Genomic DNA, 22,745 nt, shown 5'->3' with positions numbered 1-22,745 from the left:
TGGGGTGACATTGCCCATGGGTAGGGGGGGTGGGTGGGAAACCCTCAAGCTCACTTAGAGGAGACGGTCTGGCCAGCGAGTTCAGCTCCCCGCCAGTGATGACAAAATGTGCTGGCCCGCAGAGGAACTCGCAAAGCCCAAAAAAATGACTGTGTGGTTAGATAGCAGTGATGAACCCGTGACAGCCGGGAGAAACCTCCCCGCCAAACCCGCCTAAAACGACACAGAAACTTTTCCAATTGATCGCACACAATATTAAGAAGTATACATCATATAAATTAAACAGGTTTATAACAAAATTGTGAGTTACAGTACATTTGCTCATAAGTCACCTAAAATTAGAAAGGTTTACTGAACTATAGGGATGCAGAATAGGGAGGAGCACTCTGTGAACATAGAACATACAGTGCGGAAGGTGGTCATTCGGCCCATCGAGTCTGTACCAACCCACTTAAGCCCTCACTTCCACCCTATCTCCGTAACCCAATAACCCCTCCTAACCTTTTTGGTCACTAAGGGTAACTTAGCATAGCCAATCCACCTAACCTGCATGTCTTTGGACTGTGGGAGGAAACCGGAGCACCCGGAGGAAAACTACGCAGACACAGGGAGAACGTGCAGACTTCGTACTGACAGTGACCCAGCAGGGAATCGGACCTGGGACCCTGGCGCTGTGAAGCCACAGTGCTAATCACTTGTGCTCCCGTGCTGCCCAACTTGAACTGCAAGTTAGTGCGACGCTCCACTCAAACAATAGATTGTAATGAAATTTGAGGCATGTGACTAATATCATTCTTTAATATAAATCAAAACTCACCAAGCCCTTGGTGATGCCCCATTTGGTCTCCTCTTATTGTGGGTAATATCGAAGCAGAATTTTCCAGCCCTTCCAATGGCGGGGTCATCCAGTCCGACTGAAGGTGACCCACCATGACAGGTTCAGCAGTGGCAGGAATGGTGAGCCACGCAAAACGCTACAGACTTCAGCGGAACCGGAGGATCCCACTGGCGGTCAATGGAAAACATACCATGAGGTGGGGAAGGTCGGGGGGGGGGGGGGGGGGGGGGGGGGGGGGATCCCACCCTGGGTCTATTCAATTCAGACCTGCAGATACCAATTATTTCAACGTGATAAATTGGGGGAAATCAATGGTCATGTGTATAAGATACATTCGGTTAGGGTTGGGTTAGATGTTAGGCTTTTCCCAAAGGACAGTAGACCATTGGAACAAGTTACCAGCCTGTGCAGTGAGTGCTAACTCCCTGAAAACAGACCTGGGGCGGACATTTACAACCCCATCACAGCGGGGGGTGGGAAGTAAATTGTGGCCAGCTTTTCAAAAGTCCATTCGGCAGGACCGGCAAATCCCAACGGTATGAGGAGCCATAAACTCCACCCCTGGCGTTTGTGGTCCGGAGGCAGAGATTACATTTTATAAAAGGCAGAAGTAATACCAACAATCTCGTTTTGATCATTGTGGGCACCTGGTCTGGGTTATGATTACCTAAATGGACTGGAGATGAACTTTCCATAATTGTTTTCCCTAATTGGTCTTGGATTTTAGTCTTTGCATTGCCCTTCCAGGCTGCTGTTGGATAGAGGGTGCCTAATCATGGTTTATCGTATATCGTGACTGTGGGGGCCAGGCGGGATGCAGTAGATAGTCTTTCCTTGGTTTCCATTTTGGTTGTTTTGAGAGTGACATTGGACTGTGTCAGTACAGAATAATTTTTTTAAACATTTACTTTCTATAGTAAACTTCAATATATAACTTCTGTACATTTTTACTTCAAATGTAAAAATTTCTTACATTATTAATATTGATATTGTTGCAAGAGTGATGGGTCTGATGGGCAAGCATTGGGATCCGTGTGATTTGTGAGCTGACAGACAGGAGAGGAGAGCTATCACTGACCTCCATTCTATCCAGTGACCAGCAGCTGACAGGACCCATCAATGACACGAGTGGAGCACATTCTTGCAATTTGATTGCTCTGGGGTAGATTTTCAACATCCAGTTGGCCAGTTTTATATCCAGGCAGCAACTATCCCAGTGTTGTTCTGCAGAATGAAAGATATTTCTATTATCCTCCCCTTTCCCAATTTCCCTTTGCCAAGAGAGAATATCAAACCAAGCTAGAGTCACAGACAGACTCTCAGCGGTTGTGGCAAGGACTAAACAACATAACGGGCTACAAAGCGAAGCTGAGCAGTATCTCTGGCAGCAGCGCACCCCTCCCCGATGAACTCAATGCATTCTATGCTCGGTTGAAGCAGGTAACCAACAATCCGCTGTCGAGTGCCCCAGCAGCCCATAACTCACCCATACCCACCATCACAGCTTCTGAAGTCAGATCGGCCTTTCTGAAAGTGAAACCTCGGACGGGATCCCTGGTCATGCACTCAGAGCCTGCGCGAACCAGTTGGCACAGGTATTCACAGACATCTTTAACCTGTCTCTACTCCACTCCAAGGTCCCCTCCTGCTTCAAGAAGACCACCATCATACCGGTACCAAAGAACCAGGCAACGTGCCTCAATGACTACCATCCGGTGGCCCTGGCTTCAGTCGTAATGAAGTTCTTCAAGAGGCTGATCATGAAGCGCATCACCTCCATACTCCCGGAACGCCTTGACCCACTTCAATTCGCATACCGTCACAACCGCTCCACATCAGACGCCATTTCCCTGGCCCTACACTCATCCCTAGAGCATCTCAAAAACAAGGACTCCTACATCAGACTCCTATTTATTGACTACAGCTCCGCCTTCAACACCATAATCCTAGCCAAGCTCATATCAAAGCTCCAAAACCTAGGACTTGGCTCTCCACTCTGCAACTGGATACTTGATTTTCTGACCAGCAGACCACAATCAGTAAGAATGAACAACAACACCTCCTCCACAATAGTCCTCAATACCGGGGCCCCGCAAGGCTGCGTACTTAGCCCCCTACTCTACTCCCTGTACACACACGACTGCGTGGCAAAACTTGGTTCCAACTCCATCTACAAGTTTGCTGATGATACGACCGTAGTGGGCCGGATCTCGAATAACGATGAATCAGAATACAGGAGGGAGATAGAGGGCGCGATTCTCCGACCCCACGCCGGGTGGGAGAATCGCGGGAGTGCCGGGCGAATCATGCCACGCCGCCCTGGCACCCGCATGCGATTCTCCCACCCCCCCACCCCCAAAATGGCGCGTCGCGTTTTGCGACAGGCCGCTTGGAGAATCACCGCTCCGGTCGAGCGGCCTGCCGAACCCGACCAGTTCACGCCGGCGCCAACCACACCTGGCCTCTGCCGGCGTGAACAGCGCGCGACCGCTGCATGTGGGGCCTGTGGGGGGCGGAGGAAGAATCGAGCACCAGGGGGGTGCTCAGGAGGGGTCTGGCCTGCGATCGGTGCCCACCGATCGTCGGGCCAGCGTCTCTGAAAGACGCACTCTTTTCTCTCCGCCGCCCCGCAAGATCAATCCTCCATGTCTTGTGGGGCAGCGGAGGGGAAGACGGCAACCGCGCATGTGCGGGTTGGCGCCGGCCAACCTGCACATGTGGGGGTGACGTCATTCAGGTGTCGCCAGCCGCATCATTCAGGAGGCGCCGCTTTGACGCAAGCGTCAAGGCCCGGCGCACGAGATTGACGTGCCACCGCTCCTAGCCCCCCTACGGTTTTCACTCTGGCGTCGGCACTTTGTCTCCCTTTGGGAGAATTTCGCCCAGAGAACCTAGTGGAGTGGTGTAGCGACAACAATCTCTCCTTCAATGCCAGCAAAACTAAAGAGCTGGTCATTGACTTCAGGAAGCAAAGTACTGTACACATCCCCTGTCAGCATCAACGGGGCCGAGGTAGAGATGGTTAGCAGTTTCAAATTCCTAGGGGTGCACATCTCCAAAAATCTGTCCTGGTTCACCCACGTTGACGCTACCACCAGCAAAGCACAACAGCGCCTATACTTCCTCAGGAAACTAAGGAAATTCGGCATGTCCACATTAACCCTTACCAACTTTTACAGATGCACCATAGAAAGTATCCTATCAGGCTGCATCACAGCCTGGTATGGCAATTGCTCGGCCCGGACCGCAAGAAACTTCAGAGTCGTGAACACAACGCAGTCCATCACACGAACCTGCCCCCCATCCATTGATTCCATCTACACCTCCCGCTGCCTGGGGAAAGCGGGCAGCATAATCAAAGATCCCTCCCATCCAGCTTACTCACTCTTCCAACTTCTTCCATCGGGCAGGAGATACAGAAGTCTGAGAACACGCATGAACAGACTCAAAAACAGCTTCTTCCCCGCTGTCACCAGACTCCTAAACCTCTTATGGACTGACCTCATTAACACTACACCCTGTATGCTTCATCCGATGCCAGTGCTTATGTAGTTACATTGTATATCTTGTGTTGCCCTATTATGTATTTTCTTTCATTGCCTTTCCTTCCCATGTACTTAATGATTTGTTGAGCTGCTCGCAGAAAAATACTTTTCACTGTACCTCGGTACACGTGACAATAAACAAATCCAATCCAATCCTGGTTACGGAAACACAACTGTCCTGCCCTTCAGCATCTCATCAATTCTTCACAATTGTCACTCCACTGACCTCAAAACATCTGTATTTCCCTGCAGGTGTTGCTGGTTGCCAACTAGAAATGGAAAACTTGGCTGACTTTGCCTTTCTCTCGTCTATTGTAGCGCCATGAAAGCTGAGATCAGTTAACTTGATTTAGCCTGGGGACTCAACTAGGACATTCCAAACTCAGTACGGCATCAGATATTGCTACATTCACTGAGACATTGGTACTTGCTGCAAGATTTATCCTCACAGATGCAGTATCATTTGTAATCCTTATAGCACAGCTGTGAATAGGACAAAGGACTTGGGCCATTGATGCAGTGAGTATCTTGAATTCAGGTTGCTGTAATCAAACAAAAATCCACCTGAAGTTTACTACTGGCAGTCCAAGGACATACAGCACAATTGGTCCTTGAAACGCCCTTGGTAAGTCGAAACATTGTCAATCAGGACCTATTTTCCCATAGGAACAATGTTATAAATGAGGGATTGGTTCCTGAACCAAGGCCGGAAATCATCCATGGGGCGCCAGGCAGTGATAAGTGCTCTCAACCTTTGCCATATCAAGTCGTTGAGGTGACAGTTGATGTCTGCACACCTTAGCACAAGTTCCTCGGTTAGTGTGGGGGATATAATGAAGCCTTCGATCACTGTCAGTTGCCTGTTTAACCTTCTGTCTGCAAATCTGAGCACATATTAAATACAACATAACCGGAAATTAAAATCGCAATGGTTGTGCCAAAAAAAAACTAAGAGAATAAAACACTTGTTTCCAACCTAATAAAGGTTGGAATGGACAATGCTTTAAAAACCTCAAATGCCAATAACAATAAGAAGACAAGACAGAGACACATTTCAACTACATTTTAGCGATTTTTATTTTTAAAAAGGTCCTTCATTGAATACTTTCTCACAAATACAATGTTTATAAAAGTTTACAAAAACAAGCCATTCAATTCCCATTAAAATCGGTCGAAGGGTTGGGAGCCACACAGTCCTCCTTTCATGAGTTTGTGCAGCTTTGGAGCTAGAGGTTGCAGGCTCAGGTATTAAGAGTTACGGAGCCAAGCCAGGTGGATGGAGTTATAATACAGATCCGTCATAATCTAATTGAATGGCAGAACAGAATAGGTTGAATGGCCTGCTGTTATTCCCATGTTCTAATTCTGAAAGAGCTGTCATAGCATTTGTTGTGCCAACTCAATTATTGAGCACTGAAATGCTAATAACAGCTAGTGCGATGTAAAGAGGATGGGGCATTGGGCTATCTGTTAAATTAATCTACAAGAGCCCCACGTTCTTTATTTAAATATACAGCAAAATGGATTCTGAGAACTATGCAACTTAATTTTTCCATAATATAAATCGATGTAGCTACATACATTGTTAAGTCTGCGATAATGGCTTGGAGTATGACTTCACAGACTATAATCGTCTCCATTCCAATGAGTAACAAAATACTTGGCTATAAGTTATAATGTCAGTGCTGCATTAGGGAAATCTAACTATAGCCACAACATTTGTCCGTGACTGTGTTGCTATCGGTGATATGCTGTGGGGTGCCAGTTCAAAAGTGATACTGTAATTGCTGTTGTTGGAGAACAGTGAGAACACTATGTACACAATTTATTCCTGTTAAACAAAAACAATATGAATATTAGACCACTGTGGGAGGACTGATAAAAGATTCAGTTCTGCTCCTGGTTATCAAACAAATTGAAGTTCCATGTCAGTGTTCCATTATGACAGAATACAGAAATAACAAGGTCATTTCTGATTCTCTATACAATTTGTCCTACTTAATTACCCGGAACAAGCTCTATTATGTCATGTTTCTTTTAATGAATTAACTCTGTATTTTAAAATCCAGTCAGCTTGGATCACTTAACATGCACCAAGAGTTGGATGTAATTACCTTTGCAGTGATACAATCAACAAACGACTTCCCACAACAGAAGAATAGCATGTTCAATATTTTATTTTATTACATTGAGCAAAAGCTCACTATTCCATTTCCTCTTCCTTTGGTGCTACATATAAAACTCCTCAACTGTGGAGGGATGGGTACAATATGATCCATGTTTGTGGTAAATCGAGCATCGGCAACACTGTCTCACTTAAAATTCAGCAACGGATAAGTTTCAATCGGGGCTGCTGAATAGGCTAACCCAATGATAACACAGTAACTATTTTTCATATTTGAAACCCACAACAGGATAAGAGCCTTGTTCCTTTTGTAAAGTCAAATTTTATTTGTCAAGTAACTGTTACAAACTTTGGACCTGCCTTAGATTCTAGGCAGGAATCTGTTGGAAAGTTGTGCCACTGTATTGCCATATCTGTATCATTAGCTTCCTTTTCAACAGCAACTTGTACTAATACAGCACCCTTAACATAATAAAACATGCCAAGTTGTTGCACTGGAAAGGTATCAAACAAAATGTCACTGTCATAATATCCACTCATGTATATCATGAGATGCAGACAGGCAGGGATTGACACACAGGATAACCAATGAACACACACAACACAGAACAACCAATCACCAGACAGGACACCACCACTATAAAGTAGAGAGCTAGTCTGGTCAAGCCAGTAGGAGGTTATCAGTTAGGTTAATAGAGTGTCAACCCACAGCAGATTATGTACAGCAATCAACAGGTTCAATAAAACAGTGTTGGACCATCTCCTGTGTCGGAAGCCTGTTTCTCGTTTTACTGCCTCCAGTTGCAGTCGATGTTAGATCAGCACAGATAACACATCAGTCACCAAGCCACATAAGGAGATATTAGGGCGGATGACCAAAAGGTTGGTTAAAGGAGACTCTTAAAGACAGGGAGAGAGGAAAAGTGGTGGAGAGGTTTAGTGAGGGAATTCCAGAATTGGGACCTTGGAAAGTGCAGGCACAGGCAGGAATTGTGGAGCAATTAAAATCAACGGTCAGAATTGGAGGATTGCAGGTACCACAGAGTCGTACGGCTGGATGAGATTGCAGAGGTAGGATTTGAAAATAAGCAGGAGATTTTTTTTAAATTAAGACACTACTTGAACTAGAGCCAAAACAGGTCAGTGAGAAAAGGGGTGATGGATGAATGCTGCTTGATACGAGTTAGGAGCAGATATTTAGATGACCTCAAGTTAACGGAGGGTAGAAAGTGGGAGATCAGCCAGGAGTGCACTGCAATAGTTAAATCTAAAAGTTGAAAAGGCATGAATTTCAGCAGCAGATGAGTCTGTCCATGCCTCAGACGTGGAAGGACGGAGTTGATGCTGAGGGAACAGAGACTGTGGTAGATAAATGTGGAATCATGGAAACTAGGAGCAAGAGTAGGTCATTTGGCCCTTGGATGCTGCTCCGCCATTCAATATGATTGATCCTCTATCTCAACGCCTGTGCTCTCCCCATTTCCACTTGACTCCTTTACAGTCTAGAATTCTATCTATTTCCTTTTTAAATACATTCAGTAACTTGGCCTGCACAGTTTGCTGTGATAGAGAATTCCACAGGTTCGCCCCTCTCTGAATGAAAAGGTTTCTCCTCCTCTCAGTCCCAAACGGCCTGTCCTGCATCCTGAGACTGTGACCATTGTTTTAGATCCCTCCAGACAGAGGAAACAACATCCCTGCATCCAGTCTGTCCAGCTCTGTCAGAGGTTTATGGGTGAGATTCCCTGATCTTCCCACAGCATGTTCCTCGGTGGAGGAAGGCAGCCTGGCATTGGTCATTGACGGGATGGTCTGGTCCTGTCGCTGTCAATGGGATTTCCGATTGAATCCATCCCACGCCTGCTGGGAAACCAACAATACCGCCGGCGTGAACAGCCGGAAGATCTTGTGCTCTATGTTTCAGTGAGATTCTCTATCATTCAACTAAATTGCAATGAATAAAGGCCCACTCAACTCAATCTCTCCTCATACGACAATCCTGCCATCCCAGGAATCAGTCAGGTGAACCTTTGGTGCAATCTCTCTCTGGCAAGTATATCCTTTCTTAGACAAGGAGACCAAAACTGCGCATAATACTCCAGATGTGACCCCGTCAAGGCCCTGCAGTAAGACATCCTTGCTCCTGTACTCAGTTTCTCTTGCAATGTAGGCCAACATTCCATTTGCCTGGAACGTTTCCCAGTCTCAGGTGGGCATTGCCAAGCTCCTCCTGAACACATCCTGGTCGCTAGGGATGATGTCCCAGTCTTAGGTGGGCATAGCCGAGGGGCTGTGGAGCATCCCCCAGTCACAGGTAGGCATTGCTGGGGCACCATCGCAGATGGTGTCGACACTGTGCTGCAGACATTGGACTGGGAGAGACAGATGATGCAGGGGCATCTGGGGCACGATCCAGCTGCCCCTCCATCCTGAGGTGAATCCCAGGACCCGATGGGCACCGACCGGGAGGATTGGTGACGGCAGCCACCAGCGCCCCTGAGATCCATCCCCCCTGAGAACGGTGTGTCTCGGAGTGAGCACCCGAAACAGGGTGGCACGGCTGGGCATGTGCCACCGGCAAGGGGGCCGGGGCCCTCCTGGCCCAGGGCCCTCAGAGGACACTTGCCAGGGGCATCAAAGGCCAAGGGGTGCGGTAGGCAGCAGGCTGCCTCCACCTCTGATGTGCATCTTGTGGATGCACCTGGACACAATGGTAGAGCATGGAAGGCTAAGCAGGCCGAGGATCACTGAGAGGGCATGGAGGGGGTGGGAGGGGTGAGGAAGTTGGGACAGCACCATCAGGGGATTGGGGCAGTTGGAGTATATATGTATAGCATTAAATGTTAACAAGAAATATGACGCCTCTGGCCCTTTCTTCCATAACGCGGGCTGAGCACCAATTCCCGTGCCCCAGTGCCCAGGCACAGAGGTTCTTGATACCTCTTCCCCCAGGCACAGGCACACCTCTTGCAGGTGATGGGTACGAGCGAGCACTCAGCAGGCAGGCAGGTGTCACACTGCGGCATTGATTGAGGAGCACCAGCGCTCAGTACTCCGCGGGTTATCATCGCACCACCCCCCCCCCCAACTCCCACCCCAGCGGCTCCCTACAGTGATCTGCTGACAGTGTCGACACAGTACCATTGCCCTAGAGTGATGTGACAGATACCCTGGGAGGGTGGACCGGGGTGGGACGGGGGGGGGGGGGGGGAATGATGAGAAGGCTGGGGTATGGGGCGGGAGGGGGAATGATGCATGAGACCACGTCCTATATGAAGCAGATTAGGATAAGGGACTCCCTGGCCCTTCTGGCTAGCCGGACCTTCGCCTTTGTCACCTCTCCTCCAGTCTCTGGGTGGTCCTGCGGGTCCTCCGTGGGCTCATCCTCCAGCCCCTCCTGGTCCAGAGTCTCCTAATCCTCCTCCTCATCCATTCAGGTGGCCACATGTTCCTCCTCCACCTCCATCTTGTCGCCCCGCTGCTGTGCGAGGTTATGGAGGACAGGGAGGACACAGCCGACCACCACAAAGTGGGCAACCCGCCAGGCAGTGTACTGCAGGGCACCACCAGAGCAGACGAGGCATCGGAACCTCATTCTGAACAGTCTGATACAGCACTCAATCACAGCCCATGTGGCCGCATGGGCCTCGTTGTATCGGGTCTATGGATTGGTCACCGGCATCTGTACTGACGTCTTTAGCCAAGTCCTCAGCAGGTACCCCTTACCCCCAAGGGCAATATGGCCATCTTGGGATGGTCCTCGAATAGGCCAGGGATGTCCGACTGCCCGAGCACAGGTGCCACACCATCCATTGTTGAGGCAGAGCGTCCTGCGGCACACACTGTCCGTCATCTGTTCAAAAGACCAGCAACACCTGCATACCCTGGGTCGTCGCTGGCCTCCCCCTCTGGGTCCCTCCCTGGCCTGATAGGCGGCTGGGTCCTCAGGGTGTGAGGCGGGACCTTGCGCGTGGACCATTGCTTCGAGCCTCTGTCGATGCTGCTGCCACTGGCCTGTGGGCAGCACCAAAAGGGCAGCCTCCGCAGGGTGTAAGATCCCCTGCAATATCTGTAAGGAATTCGAGAGGGTGAGACTGGCAATCAGCGATGCCTTCCACCCCAGGACCCTTCATTCCCAATTGCTCTCCTCCCCTCTGCCCCACCCTCTCGGCCACTGACATGCCCTGCTCAGGCACCCCCAGTCGCAGCAGGGGCAACTGCTCACCGGACCCCACACCCTCTACTCCAGAAACCCGCAAGTAACATTACCTGGACCAGGCATGGTCCCCTCCCCAGTGCACACACCCACCCTGTGGTCACCGAAACGTCCCCGGTGCAGGGACCCAGTCCCTGGGTGTTTAGACTTTGGCCACTTCAGTGTTCAAGCACAGTATCCAGATATCACGGTCAGAGTGGGATGCTAGACAATATGGCACGCCTACCCACAGGAATCCACTTGGGAGGTGTGAAGTGCTCACTTAACCTGATTGCAATTAGCAATCGCCTTCAGCCACGTGGCGTAGGCCACCACGGTCAGTGGGAGATACGTGTGGTCGGTAAGGCAGACAGGGAGGAGGTGGTGTTGCCCCAATAATGGGACCACATGATCCAGGGGGTGGCATGGCAGACCCATGTGCCATGAGAAACCCATCATCTCCGCCCCCCCACCGCCTCCCCACCAAGGCCTTGAGTGGACACCCCGCTGCCGGCTCTGTCCAACCCACACCACCAATGGTGGGACATCCCAAATGTGACCACCCCCCCCCCCCCCCCCACCCCCACCCCCTGGGGCTCCCACCACCTCCCTCCAAGCACCAGGGTTGCAACCCCGTTGGCCCCGGCAGCGAAAATGGTTACTCACCTCCTCGGTTCATGACAGCAGCCCTTCCGCAAGCTTCACATTGAGTACTAATCGATGCCCACATGACCACTTGTTGGGGAGGCGGTTAGATCATGGGAGGCCATTAGATATGGGTTTGCTCCAATTATTTGTATGGAGATTGGTCTTAAGTAGAACATACAACATACAGTGCAGAAGGAGGCCATTCGGCCCATAGAGTCTGCACCGACACACTTAAGCCTTCACTTCCACCCGATCCTTATAACCCAATCACCCCTCCTAACCTTTTTGGTCACTAAGGGCAATTTATCATAGCCAATCCACCTAATCTGCATGTCTTTGGACTGTGTGAGGAAACCGGAGCACCCGGAGGAAACCCACGCAGACACGGGGAGAACGTGCAGGGCGAAATTCTCCCCCCCCCACGACGGGTGGGAGAATAGCGGGAGGGCCTTCCCGACTTTTTTGACGCCCTCCCGCTATTCTCCCCCCCCCCCGCCGAAATCCCGACACGAATCGCTGCCGCCGTTTTTTTACGGCCGGCAGCGATTCACAGCTGTTAGAAGGGCCGAAGTCCCAGCCCTTTACGACCTTTTTACGAACGGCAAACACACCTGGTCCTGCCATTCGTAAAAACGTCGTGACCACCTGGAAAAAAATAACCATGGCACCGATTGGCACGGCAGTACCACGGCCGTGCCAAGGGTGCCATGGGCCCGCGATCGGTGCCCACCGATCGCGGGCAGCGGGCCCGATGCCCGCGCACTATTTGTCCTTCCGCCGCCCCGCAGTATCAATACGCGGGGCGGCTGAGGGGCAACCCGGACCGCGCATGCGCGGGGTTCGCGCAAAAACGCGATGACGTCACCCGCGCATGCGCGGGTGGAGTCTTCCCACCTGCGCATGCGCGGCTGACGTCATATGACGCGTCAGCCGGCGCTAAGTCCGACAAGCGGGCTTAACGATTTTCGTTAAGCCCGACTTGTCGGGGCCTCCGACGTCGGGCTGCTAGCCCCGACGGGGGACCAGAATCGGTCCCCCGTCGGGAAGGGGCGCGATGCCGTAAAACCCGCCCGGGTTTTACGGCAGTTTGACGATTTCTCCCGTTTTGGGAGAATTTCGCCCGCAGACTCTGCACAGACAGTGACCCAGTGGGGAATCGAACCTGGGACCCTGGCGCTGTGAAGCAAAAGTGCTAACCACTGTGCTACCATGCTGCCCAGTAGTGATTATTGGTTTCTCGCTATGCCACGATGGGTTCTGATTTTGCCAACGGAGCATGGTTTGAACACAAACCGATGGGCGCCTGGTGCGGTACTCATTTTTGGCTTCTCCCGCAATCCAACGGTCTTGTCGCGCTCTCGCTAATGTGCCACACGGCCATTAAATTGTGCCCTTTGTCCTTTTTCTGAAACTTTGTCCTTTTTGTGAACTTAGCAATGGATCTCACTGAAATCTGACTGACCTCCCATGCCAGCTGAGGACAAGAACTCCCTTACAATTTGCAACTATCTCTGCTATTTCCATGCCTGTGGCCTCCCCACATGCCTCCTTCGACATCAGCTTATAGCCTCTGCTCAAAAGCTTGGCCTGGATTTTGTTGTTCTTTACACCTTCTACAAATGTGTTTCGAAGGTCGAATTCTAAGATGGCGCCAGACCCTCGGTGATGAGGGATTCTTTAATTCAAAAATGCCATCTGCAATCGTCTCATTTGGCAGCTGCTTCATTACATGGAATGCAATCTCAGTGGAATCACGTTTTTAGTCATGCCTTAATATAAGATTGGAGTTTTATCAATTTAGCATACTCCATTGAACTGAGGTCTCTTGGACAACATTGTATAAACACGACATCAAAAGTATCTGGCCCAAAAGCATGAGCCCAGAATCTCTATGATTTCAGAATAGTCCTTAGTACTGGGATGCCACTGGCAATATTCATGAGACAACAACTCAAAAACATCTGTCTCCATTATGCTGAGGAAAATATTTACTTTATCCTCATCTCCTACTTATTTTCTCTTTCAGCCAAATGTGAAACCTTGCTTCATAATTAGACCACTCTGCTTTGCTCGGACTGAATTCCCTCATTGTCCCCAAATTTGTCTTCAGTGCCATTTTTTAAAAATTACTTACCTTGCTAAGTCACTGTGTACCTGAACAGGGCCTTCACACGGGGAAGTCTGTCAATTTGTTCAATCTTCCTCAAAATTAACTTTAGGAGTTGCAAAGATGTTTCACAGTGTTCTTCGGTCCTTCTGAAAAGAAATGCCAGGCACGTGCGCATAATAATTATTTAGTGATTGCAAACCAGATGGGGTGGAACCCCTTTTGATTGACGAATACTGCTGGTTAAGCCACCAGTCAATGACTCCCTGTATCTGTGGAAATCCAGTGAGATCAGCCAATTTGAGAGCCCTCTCATTCTGACTGACCTCATCACAAGGGAAGTGTTGCCCTGGCAACCATTACTCGCTGGATGCCCTTCTAGATCCTGAGAAGGAGCCAGAGGAATTCAGAACTGTGGTGACGTTGACAGCCGCTGGCAATTCATGCCCACCTCGTTCCCTTGACAGGAAATCGTCTTCTCGGAAGCTGAAATAGTCAGCCATGAACTGATGGAGAGTCTGAGCCTCCAATGGCATGGGTACTCAGTCACGGCCAGAAAGATGATCCTCTGCCTGTAACCCCTGTGTTGGAGGTCTCGCCTCTTGTGAGCCGATGCTCTGTTTCCATCCCCTCTGACCTGTGGAGAGGCAGGTAGTTGAGGGGAAGGCAGCTGCTGCTGCTATTGGTGTTGCTGATGCTGTTACTCCAGCTCCTCATCAGGGGTTTAAGGTAGAGCTGCATAAGCTGATCCCATGCTGAGCTACAACTGAGCCTCCAAACAAAATAAGGTCACAGACATGACCTGCCCGTCAGTGAAAGGGCCCTCTCAGAACAAATCTTGTGAGCAAAAGCCTTTCACCTAGACCAAGTATCAGCTATCATATTTCTGTATTGAAAGGCATTCCAGCCTGCCAATTGTACACTCCTGTCAGTCCCTGCTGTCCTCTCAGCTATTGCAATCCGGCCTGTTCCCAGAAACCTGGGAAACTCAAGCACTGGCAGCTAAAGCCAGAATTCATGCTAAAAGATGTTTAACTGGCTTTTAGTATGTGTTAATAGCAGACCCGCCTGTCCGAGCGGGGTTTCCTACATGCTCATGAACATGCTTCAGTAAAATGCAGAAGCCAGCAGATTCCCATCAGCTTCCCAGCATTTTTTAATGTTTTAAGCTCCTGCACTCAATGATGACCACCCACCCTTACAGATTAAAGCTCCCACAATACAGTGGGTAATTTTGAACTTCTGTTGGAGCAGATAGAATCCACCCATCAAGGAACATTTCTACAGTTGCCTCATAATTGACTAGCTTTTCTTGGTTAGAGAATTGCAAAGTAATACGTTTTGATAGAACAAGGAGAAGCAATATAAAATAAAGGTGATGCGACCATCAATTTACGCAAAACAGAGAGTGGATGTAAACTGTGACTTTAATCGACTAGAACAGTGCCTGCCTGCGACTGATCTGTTGGTGGGAGCCGCCTTCAGGGCTACTGCTCTTTGTACCTCCCCTCAAGGGGTGGAGCCAGGGGCGGAGCCCACAAAGGCCACAAAGGCACCAACATGATACATTCCAGGTAATATCTTACAATGGTCCATAGGTGGAGCCTACATGGGCAACAGCGTGATACCGTGACATACATGGTGAATGGTTAATGCAATACGTTCACCACAAAAGGGTACAGTTATAAATGAGAAAAGATTAACAAGAATGGTTCCGGGGTGATTCGGGGTGAGAGACTTTGGCTATGAAGCTGAAGGGCAGCACGGTAGCACAAGTGGCTAGGACTGTGGCTTCACAGTGTCAGGGTCCCAGGTTTGATTCCCCACTGGGTCACTGTCTGTGCGGAATCTGCACGTTCTCCCCGTGTCTGCGTGGGTTTCCTCCGGGTGCTCCGGTTTCCTCCCACAGTCCAAAGACATGCAGGTTAGGTGGATTGGCCATGATAAATTGCCCTTAGTGACCATAAAAGTTTAGGGGGGGTTATTGGGTTACGGGGATAGGGTGGAAGTGAGGGCTTAAGTGGGTCGGTGCAGACTCGATGGGCCGAATGGCCTCCTTCTGCACTCTATGTTCTATGAATAGATTACAGAAGCTAGAATTGTTCTCATGGGCAGCACAGTGGTTAGCACTGCTGCTTCACAGTGCCAGGGACCCAGGTTCGAATCCCGGCTTGGGTCACTGTCTGTGCGGAGTCTGCACGTTCTCCCTGTATCTGCGTGGGTTTCCTCCGGGTGCTCTGGTTTCCTCCCACAAGTCCTGAAAGACGTGCTGTTAGGTAATATGGACATTCTGAATTCTCCCTCGGTGTACCCGAACAGGCGCCGGAATGTGGGGACTGGGGGATTCTCACAGCAACTTCATTGCAGTGTTAATGTAAGCCTACTTGTGACACTGATAAAGATTTATTTAGAGAAAGTTAAGAGGAGGTCTGATCGAGGTAATTTAAAATCATGAGGAATGTAGACAGAGTAGATAATGAGAAACGGTTCCCCTTGGCAGGAAGATTGAGAACTAGAGGACATGATTTAAAGTGATTGGCAAAAGAATCAAAGCTTGCTTGAGGAAAAATTTGATTTACAAAGCGAGTGTTTATAATTTGAAATGCACTTCGGGAAAGGCTGGTGGAGGAAGATTCAATTGCAATTTTCAAAGGGGAACTGAATAAGCAGCTGAAGGAAAATTATGTGCTGGGCTATGGGGAAAGGAAGGCGGAATGGGACTAGATAAATTGCTCTTGTTGAGAGCTGTCAAGAGCTCAATGGGCTGAATGGCCTCCTTCTGCTCTAACCATTCTACAATTCTGGTATTATTCAAGGTCCATAAGTGTTTAATTCAGAATCTTTCATATGATGAATACCAATAAAAAGAAAAAACTTACATTTTATGACATTTTTCACAACCTCAGGACATCCGTTTCTGGACATTGAGGTACTCTTTGAACTGTAGTCTTTGTTGTAAGGTCAGATAAGGGTTTAAAGGTTTCCTTCTGTTTCAGAAACATCTTCTAAATTCTGCTTGTGGTATAAAGAAAAGATTCAACTAAAATCTCAAATTTATTTAACTGGTTTTATTTCAGCAACATAACAGTTCAGACAGCCAAAGATGGCAGGCGTGTCAATCACCAGCAGAAAGGTAAAGCCACACTCTTCTCTTATTGGGAATTTAATTTTCCATTGTTACTGATTGAATTGAAACTCGGCACAGGATCATCGAGTATTTGCAGTCCATATTTTTTTGAAGGATCAAAGATAAAAAGAACACAGTATATTCCACCTTGCCGCAATGCTGCTCTCCTCTCAGGCGAAGGACTCGGAGGTGTGAATTATGACAAGTATTTACAAACGTTGGCTACAGAGGGGGAGCAGGAAGCTATATTTTTAAAAAGCACTGAAAAAACATTGAAAAGTGTCGGGCTTGCTGGGAGATGGCTGCCTGGGCAGGGAGCAGTAGCAGCTAGTGACCTGGTGCCAAGTCCATGGACTTAGAGTGCCCGCTCAGGATTGGGTATGGCCTGTTTCAATTTTCATCGCTGTAGTCTGTCTTTTAAACGCACCCATTAATGCTACTTAGAGCTCCTGCTTGCTCACGCTGCTGGGTGGTAGTTGTGTTCTTTAAGTTCTCAGAAGGCCTCTGGTCATCTGGGAACCCATCCAGACCGCCCCTCTGGACACCCTCATACCCCAGCTGTGTCATCAAGGGCCAAGCTCAATCAGGAGCCCACTGACGTTTCCGCACCCAGGGGAGAGGGAATATTCCTTCTTCTCACATGTTCATTGGGTATACATCTGTATCCATCTTTTTGTGGAGGTTAAGGCAGTTCTGCCGGGGGTTGTGGGGGCTGAGTAAGCAGGAGTAGTACTTTTGGACCATGCACCACATTATTTGGACGCGAGGTTCAGGACAGGGCAGGCACAGAGGCCAAGGTGGAGGTTGGATTTGGCGCTTTTGGCAGATAAAACGTTTTGGACAAAGTGGCATTGGTGATTAAGAACTACATGGAGATCAATCAAAACAAGGAGGCCTCTGAAGACATGTTCTGGGAGGCATTGAAGGTGGTGGATCAGAGGCCCATAGAGATACAGTTGAGAAGAAGGAGAGGCAGAGGTTGCTGGAAGCTTTTGTAGAGGTGGATCGCAGGTACTTGGTGGCCCCGTCACGGGATTTGCTGATGGAAATAAATAAATTGCAGGGGCCGTTTGATCGGTTGACAATGGGAAAGGGAGTGGACCAGCCACACCGGCTAAGGTGGGGTACAGTATGAGTATAAAGAGAAGGCGAGTCACCTGCTAGCCCATCAGCTAAGGCTGCAGGAAGCACAAGGGAAATTGGGCAGGTGAGGGCGGCAGGCAGGAGTTGGTGACGGAGCCATGAGACAATAAATAAGGCGTTTGAGGCCTTTTATCGGGGGCTCTATAGGGCCAAGGGGGGTTGGTGGGGGGAGGCAGACATGGGACAGTTTTTGGATGGGTTGGTGCTCCCGGAGGTGGAAGAGGGGAAGTGGTGGGCATTGAGGAGCTGTTGGGAGTGCAGGAGGTAATGGAATGTGTGGGTATGATGCAATCAGGGACGGCGCCAGGACCAGGCAGCTTTCCAGCGGAATTTTATAAACAGTTTCCAGTGGAATTGGCTCCTTATCTTTTGAGCAGGTTTAATAAGCCGTTGGAAAGTGGGGAGTTGCGGGCTAGGCTGGCACAGGTGTCTATTTCGAGGAGGCACGTAAGGACATTGTGAGATGCATGGATGCAAGTAGCTGGTGGCATGTGTGTGCAAGGTACCTGCACAAAGAGGACAATAGAGGTGTAAGGGTTTGGTGCAGGTGGGATTTGAGGGCGATGCAAGCAGGTGGATTTTGATTGGCCTCCAAGAGGGTAAGGGTGTGAGGTGAGGAGTGAGGGACAGGAGTGAAGCCAGGGGAAACATGTGGCTCACCCGAGCTGCCCTAAGGGGCTGTCCCTTGCGACATGACACGCCAGTGAGGCTAACAACGCTGACCGCCTCAGCGGGGACCACCTGCCCACCCTGGGGAAGAGGGTGTCCTGCCTCTCTTCCATCGCATCCAACATGGTATCGATCTCTGTGTCCGTGATGCCTGGTGTTGTTCTTCTCTGGGCCATCTTCTTGGCTGGAATGAGAGTGTGTGGGGAGTGCAGTGATTATAAGCAGCTCCAGCTTTTCAAGCTCGCCAGCACCAGTTCTGGCCCCGGAGAATCTGACGCCGGCAGGAATGAGAATTGCACTAGATTATCATGGGCAGAGTGCTGGCCAATTAGCATGTCCAGAAATTCTCCAGAAATAGCGCCCCCAACAAGAACTTGAACTGCACGCAATTCAGTCCCAGCATCACCACTTAAGGCGCGATCTAAAGGCCTTGTCGTGCCCGACTCTCAAGATCTCACGAGACGTTGCCATTTGGATCCCGCCCGCAACGTGCAGGATCCAGATTTGATTATTTAAGTGTACAGTTAAGTTCACTCAAATATGTTTGCGCCGGAGTTACCCAAAGCGCGCAATCTAACGGCTTTACCTCGGAGATCTGGAGCAAGTGCCGTTTATTACTGGTTTCCACAAATACGGACCAGGCATATTGGCACTTGGTGGAGGGGGGGGGGGGGGGGCAGGCGATAATGAGTCCCTGTGTGGTTGGGCAAAGCCAGGGTGCCCAGGTGGCATCTTACCCGTGCTGGGAATCGGCTGGGGGTGTCTTGCCCTTTTGAGGTGGGATGCGGATGGGGGTGATTTGGAGGCTGCGGTGGGGGGGGGGGGGGGGACGAGCGATCAGGGCATCATTCAAAAATTGCATTATTTTTAAGTATATTAACAATAATGCAAATAATTAAATCTTTCCATAGACACAAGATCAGAGAGTTTGAAAATGAGAATGCATCGATCCAAGAGAAGCTCTACCCACCTCGGTTTTTACAGAAGCCAGATGAGAACTTGTTCATTCAACAGTATGGACTCTGCAGAATAGATTGCAAGGTGCATAATCCCAATTGAAAGATCTTCCATTCCCCTGTGTAAAAATTACTGCAAAAGGACACTTGTTTATGACAAACTAATGGAGAAAACAAGTGGGACAATCTGTGTTTTTGTTTCATATATATTGTGCTGTTAGTGTGTAAATCTAAAACTGATAACTGTAGAATTAGGTTGTGCCCTTTTACCCCAGCCCCAGTATTTGAAAATAAAAATTGCAGATGTTGGAAATCTGGATCAAAAATAGAATCTGCTGGTAACACTCAACAGTGCGGACTGATTCTGTAAAGTTAATGTTCAGGTGTAGATCCTTCATCAAAACCAAAAGATCTTGCAGATTAACATGCCATGTGTCAGTTGTCTCCACAGATGCTACCTGACCTGCTCAGTGTTTTCAGTTTTGTCTGTTTCAATTTAAAGTTTATCTGCTGTCTATCTGTTGCTGTCAGTACAAAATCCAAATTATATATCAGCTTCTCTAAGATTATCCATCCTAGCTTCTTCTTTATATTGTAGGTAAGAAACTGAAAAATCATAATTCCAGATGTTATCCATCCCACCATGTCTTCTAAAAGTTACAAAAACACTTTTCCACCAGCACAGCCCATCGTTTAACTTGGTGCCCGGCTGATTATTGCATTATGGTACTAAAATCTTTGTAAAACATGTATTTAAAAAGTTGCGTATTTCAGAACCCTAATTAGCACATTTATTGTTGCATTTCCAGGTCAGTGGATTACCTCCTCCAGAACTTACGTGGCACTTAAATGGCCAACCTGTTCAACAAGATATTGGTCATAAGATGCTTGTGTCAGGAAAAGGTGTACACTCACTCATTATTGATGCAGTTACGGAAAGAGATGCTGGGATGTATGAATGTGTAGCTGCCAATCGCGCTGGCCAGTGCAGGTTCACAGTACACCTTGAAGTAGAAGGTGAGAGTACTCTTTAATTACTTAAATTCTACAAACTAATTGCAAACAGTTAGGTAGTTCTTGTATTGAATGGAGTATTGCCTTGTTTGACAATTTCCCAATGTCAGGGTCTTTATGAATGGACATTTGTTTAGCTAGCCTTTCCAACATGCCTATTTATCGCCTATATATGTGGATGTTAATAAAAATAATTCAACTTACAGATCCTAAATTTATACTGCACAAAACCTTCCCCGTTTTAAGTCAGAGGTTGGAAGGCCTGATGCCAGATTCTGAAAGCCACCGCCTCACCTTGTCTCCGACCTCATTCCTTCCCTCTCCTGTGACCCCGACTACACGATTCCCATCCCGACTTTGCTCACCTTTGGTCTGGGCTCCCACAATGATGCTGGACTTCTATTGGGTGCATTGCCATCAGCCGTCACCCCCTCCTGCTGACACTGATAGCAAAGAGTAGCTGCTGGCCTCCGATTGGCTGGCAGCCCTTAGCAGGTGCAATTTCTGCCACTGGGGACATCAATCGCAGGAAAGGCCTGACGGTGGCCACTTCAGTGCCTGAAGGGCACTTGATTCTGTCAAGGTAACTGACGGAAGTGGGGGGGGGGGGGGGGGGGGGGGCGCACAGGTGACCAGTGATCAACTCTCCCGTCAGCCCGACACAATCCCCCGCATTATTGCATTATATTCACAGAATGAATTAACGCCTTCATTGAAATGAAGAAGGGAGGAATTGTGAATAAAGAGGTCATTATTTGTATGCTGGTGTCCCACGGTGAAATTTCAAGGCACCTATATTCAAAGACCCCAAATGGCAACAATATCGAGTGAGGATACTTATACAATCTTGTAGAAATTCACGCCAATTTCCCTCTTGCATTCAGTGTACTGCACTCACTTCAGGAAGGGTCTTAGCAGAGATTCACCAGAATGAGATCTGGACTAGAAAGTTATATTTTTGAGGACTGGCCTGACCTTGAGTGGAGAAGATTAAAGGGTGATGTAATTGAGGTACACAGGATGATTGAAGGATTTGATACAGTAGAGTGTGAGAAACTACTCCCTCTCAGTTAAGAGCTAAGGCAGCATGAGATTAGATGTAGAGCCAGAGCATTCAGGAGCAATGGCAGGAAGCACTTTATCTCACAAGAGTGTCAGTGGAATTTGGGAACATTCTTCCCCAAACAGCCACTGAAGCCAGACCAACTGAAAGTTTCAAAATTGAGATTGATGGACTTTGGTTAGGCAAATGGAGTTAAGATACAAATCAGCCATAAGCTTGCTGACTAGCACGTGGAACAGGCTCGAGTGGCTGAATGGCTGGCCCCTGTTTCTAAGCACACGGCTGTTCAATCCCAACTTTATAAACCCCAGTGAAGCCTTGCACGTCTGAGCTATAGCGAAATAGGGGAATGATATTCCAGAAATGGCTCAATTCTTCACTGGATCTAGCAGATAATGAACTCTATTTTCTAAAATATCTTTCAGAGTAATTTTAAATATCTTTCAGAGTAAAGCTGACAAGATCATGTTGGGCGGCTGAGTCAAACCACACCCAAATTTTACTCACTATTGATTTCACTGGACAGTAAAATAAGATGAAGTATAAAACTAGAGCACACTCAAACCCACCAGTTTCCCAGCCATTGAGTTATGTTCAAATTACCCCTCTAATTTAGTTTGGCTGTCAACCGATGCTACCTTTTATGATTCATTCGCTAAATGTAGCTTAGGTCTCAGGAAGAAAACAAAATATTAGATCCATGTTAGATACATCGGGCGTAATTCAACCAAAACAAATCTATGCCTGGCTTTGGGCGGGTTTAGCAGAATGTTTCCAGAGCTTTTTTGGCCTCGACGAGGAACCCCCCCCCCCCCCCCCACCTCCACCACCATCCTCAGCAACCCCACCTTGGCCTCCTGATCCCCCCCACCCCACTTCACCTCTTCCAGAGTCCTCGTGACCTCCCTCATTATGAGCAAGGCAACCCTGGGTCCGACCCCTGGCATGGTCCTGGGCACCTTGGCGCTGCCAGGGTGCCCCGGTGGCAGTGCCAAGATGCTGGGTTGGCTGTGCCAAAGTGCTCAGGAAGCAGCAGGAGTACCAGGGTACCACCTGCGCAATGGCTGACCACCTGAGGGTCTCCAATGACCTAGGAAAAACCTACTGGTCCACATTTGTGTGGATTGGAACTAAATGGTGTCCTGCCGAGGTTTCCCAGGCGCGGCCGGTGAATCTCGAACCCCGGGAGAATCCGGCGAATACGTATTTAAATGAGCCTTTATCTGAATCTCAACCAGTGAATGAGTATAGCGAATCTCACGAGAAGCATCTCGCAAGATTCAATGGCCACTCCACGACACCAAGTCGGGTGTGA

The 22,745-nt window shown here is 48.7% G+C and overlaps 1 protein-coding gene across 7 annotated transcripts in view; it reads left to right on the top strand.

The window, feature by feature from the left end:
- The window catches only part of myot (myotilin), a 175,882-nt gene that overhangs the window by 130,539 nt on the left and 22,598 nt on the right, over positions 1-22,745 (top strand). For all 7 annotated transcript variants that reach the window (XM_038795777.1, XM_038795773.1, XM_038795776.1 and 4 more), the window contains 3 exons: positions 16,536-16,591; positions 19,309-19,438; positions 20,163-20,370. In XM_038795777.1, the coding sequence (XP_038651705.1) occupies positions 16,536-16,591; positions 19,309-19,438; positions 20,163-20,370 (394 nt within the window). The remainder of the gene's footprint in view (positions 1-16,535; positions 16,592-19,308; positions 19,439-20,162; positions 20,371-22,745) is intronic.

Source organism: Scyliorhinus canicula, chromosome 4 (genome assembly GCF_902713615.1).
Source record: "Scyliorhinus canicula chromosome 4, sScyCan1.1, whole genome shotgun sequence".
Lineage (NCBI taxonomy): Eukaryota > Metazoa > Chordata > Chondrichthyes > Carcharhiniformes > Scyliorhinidae > Scyliorhinus > Scyliorhinus canicula.
The sequence above is the reverse complement of the archived record's forward strand: the minus strand, read 5'-3'. Positions and strand labels throughout refer to the sequence as shown.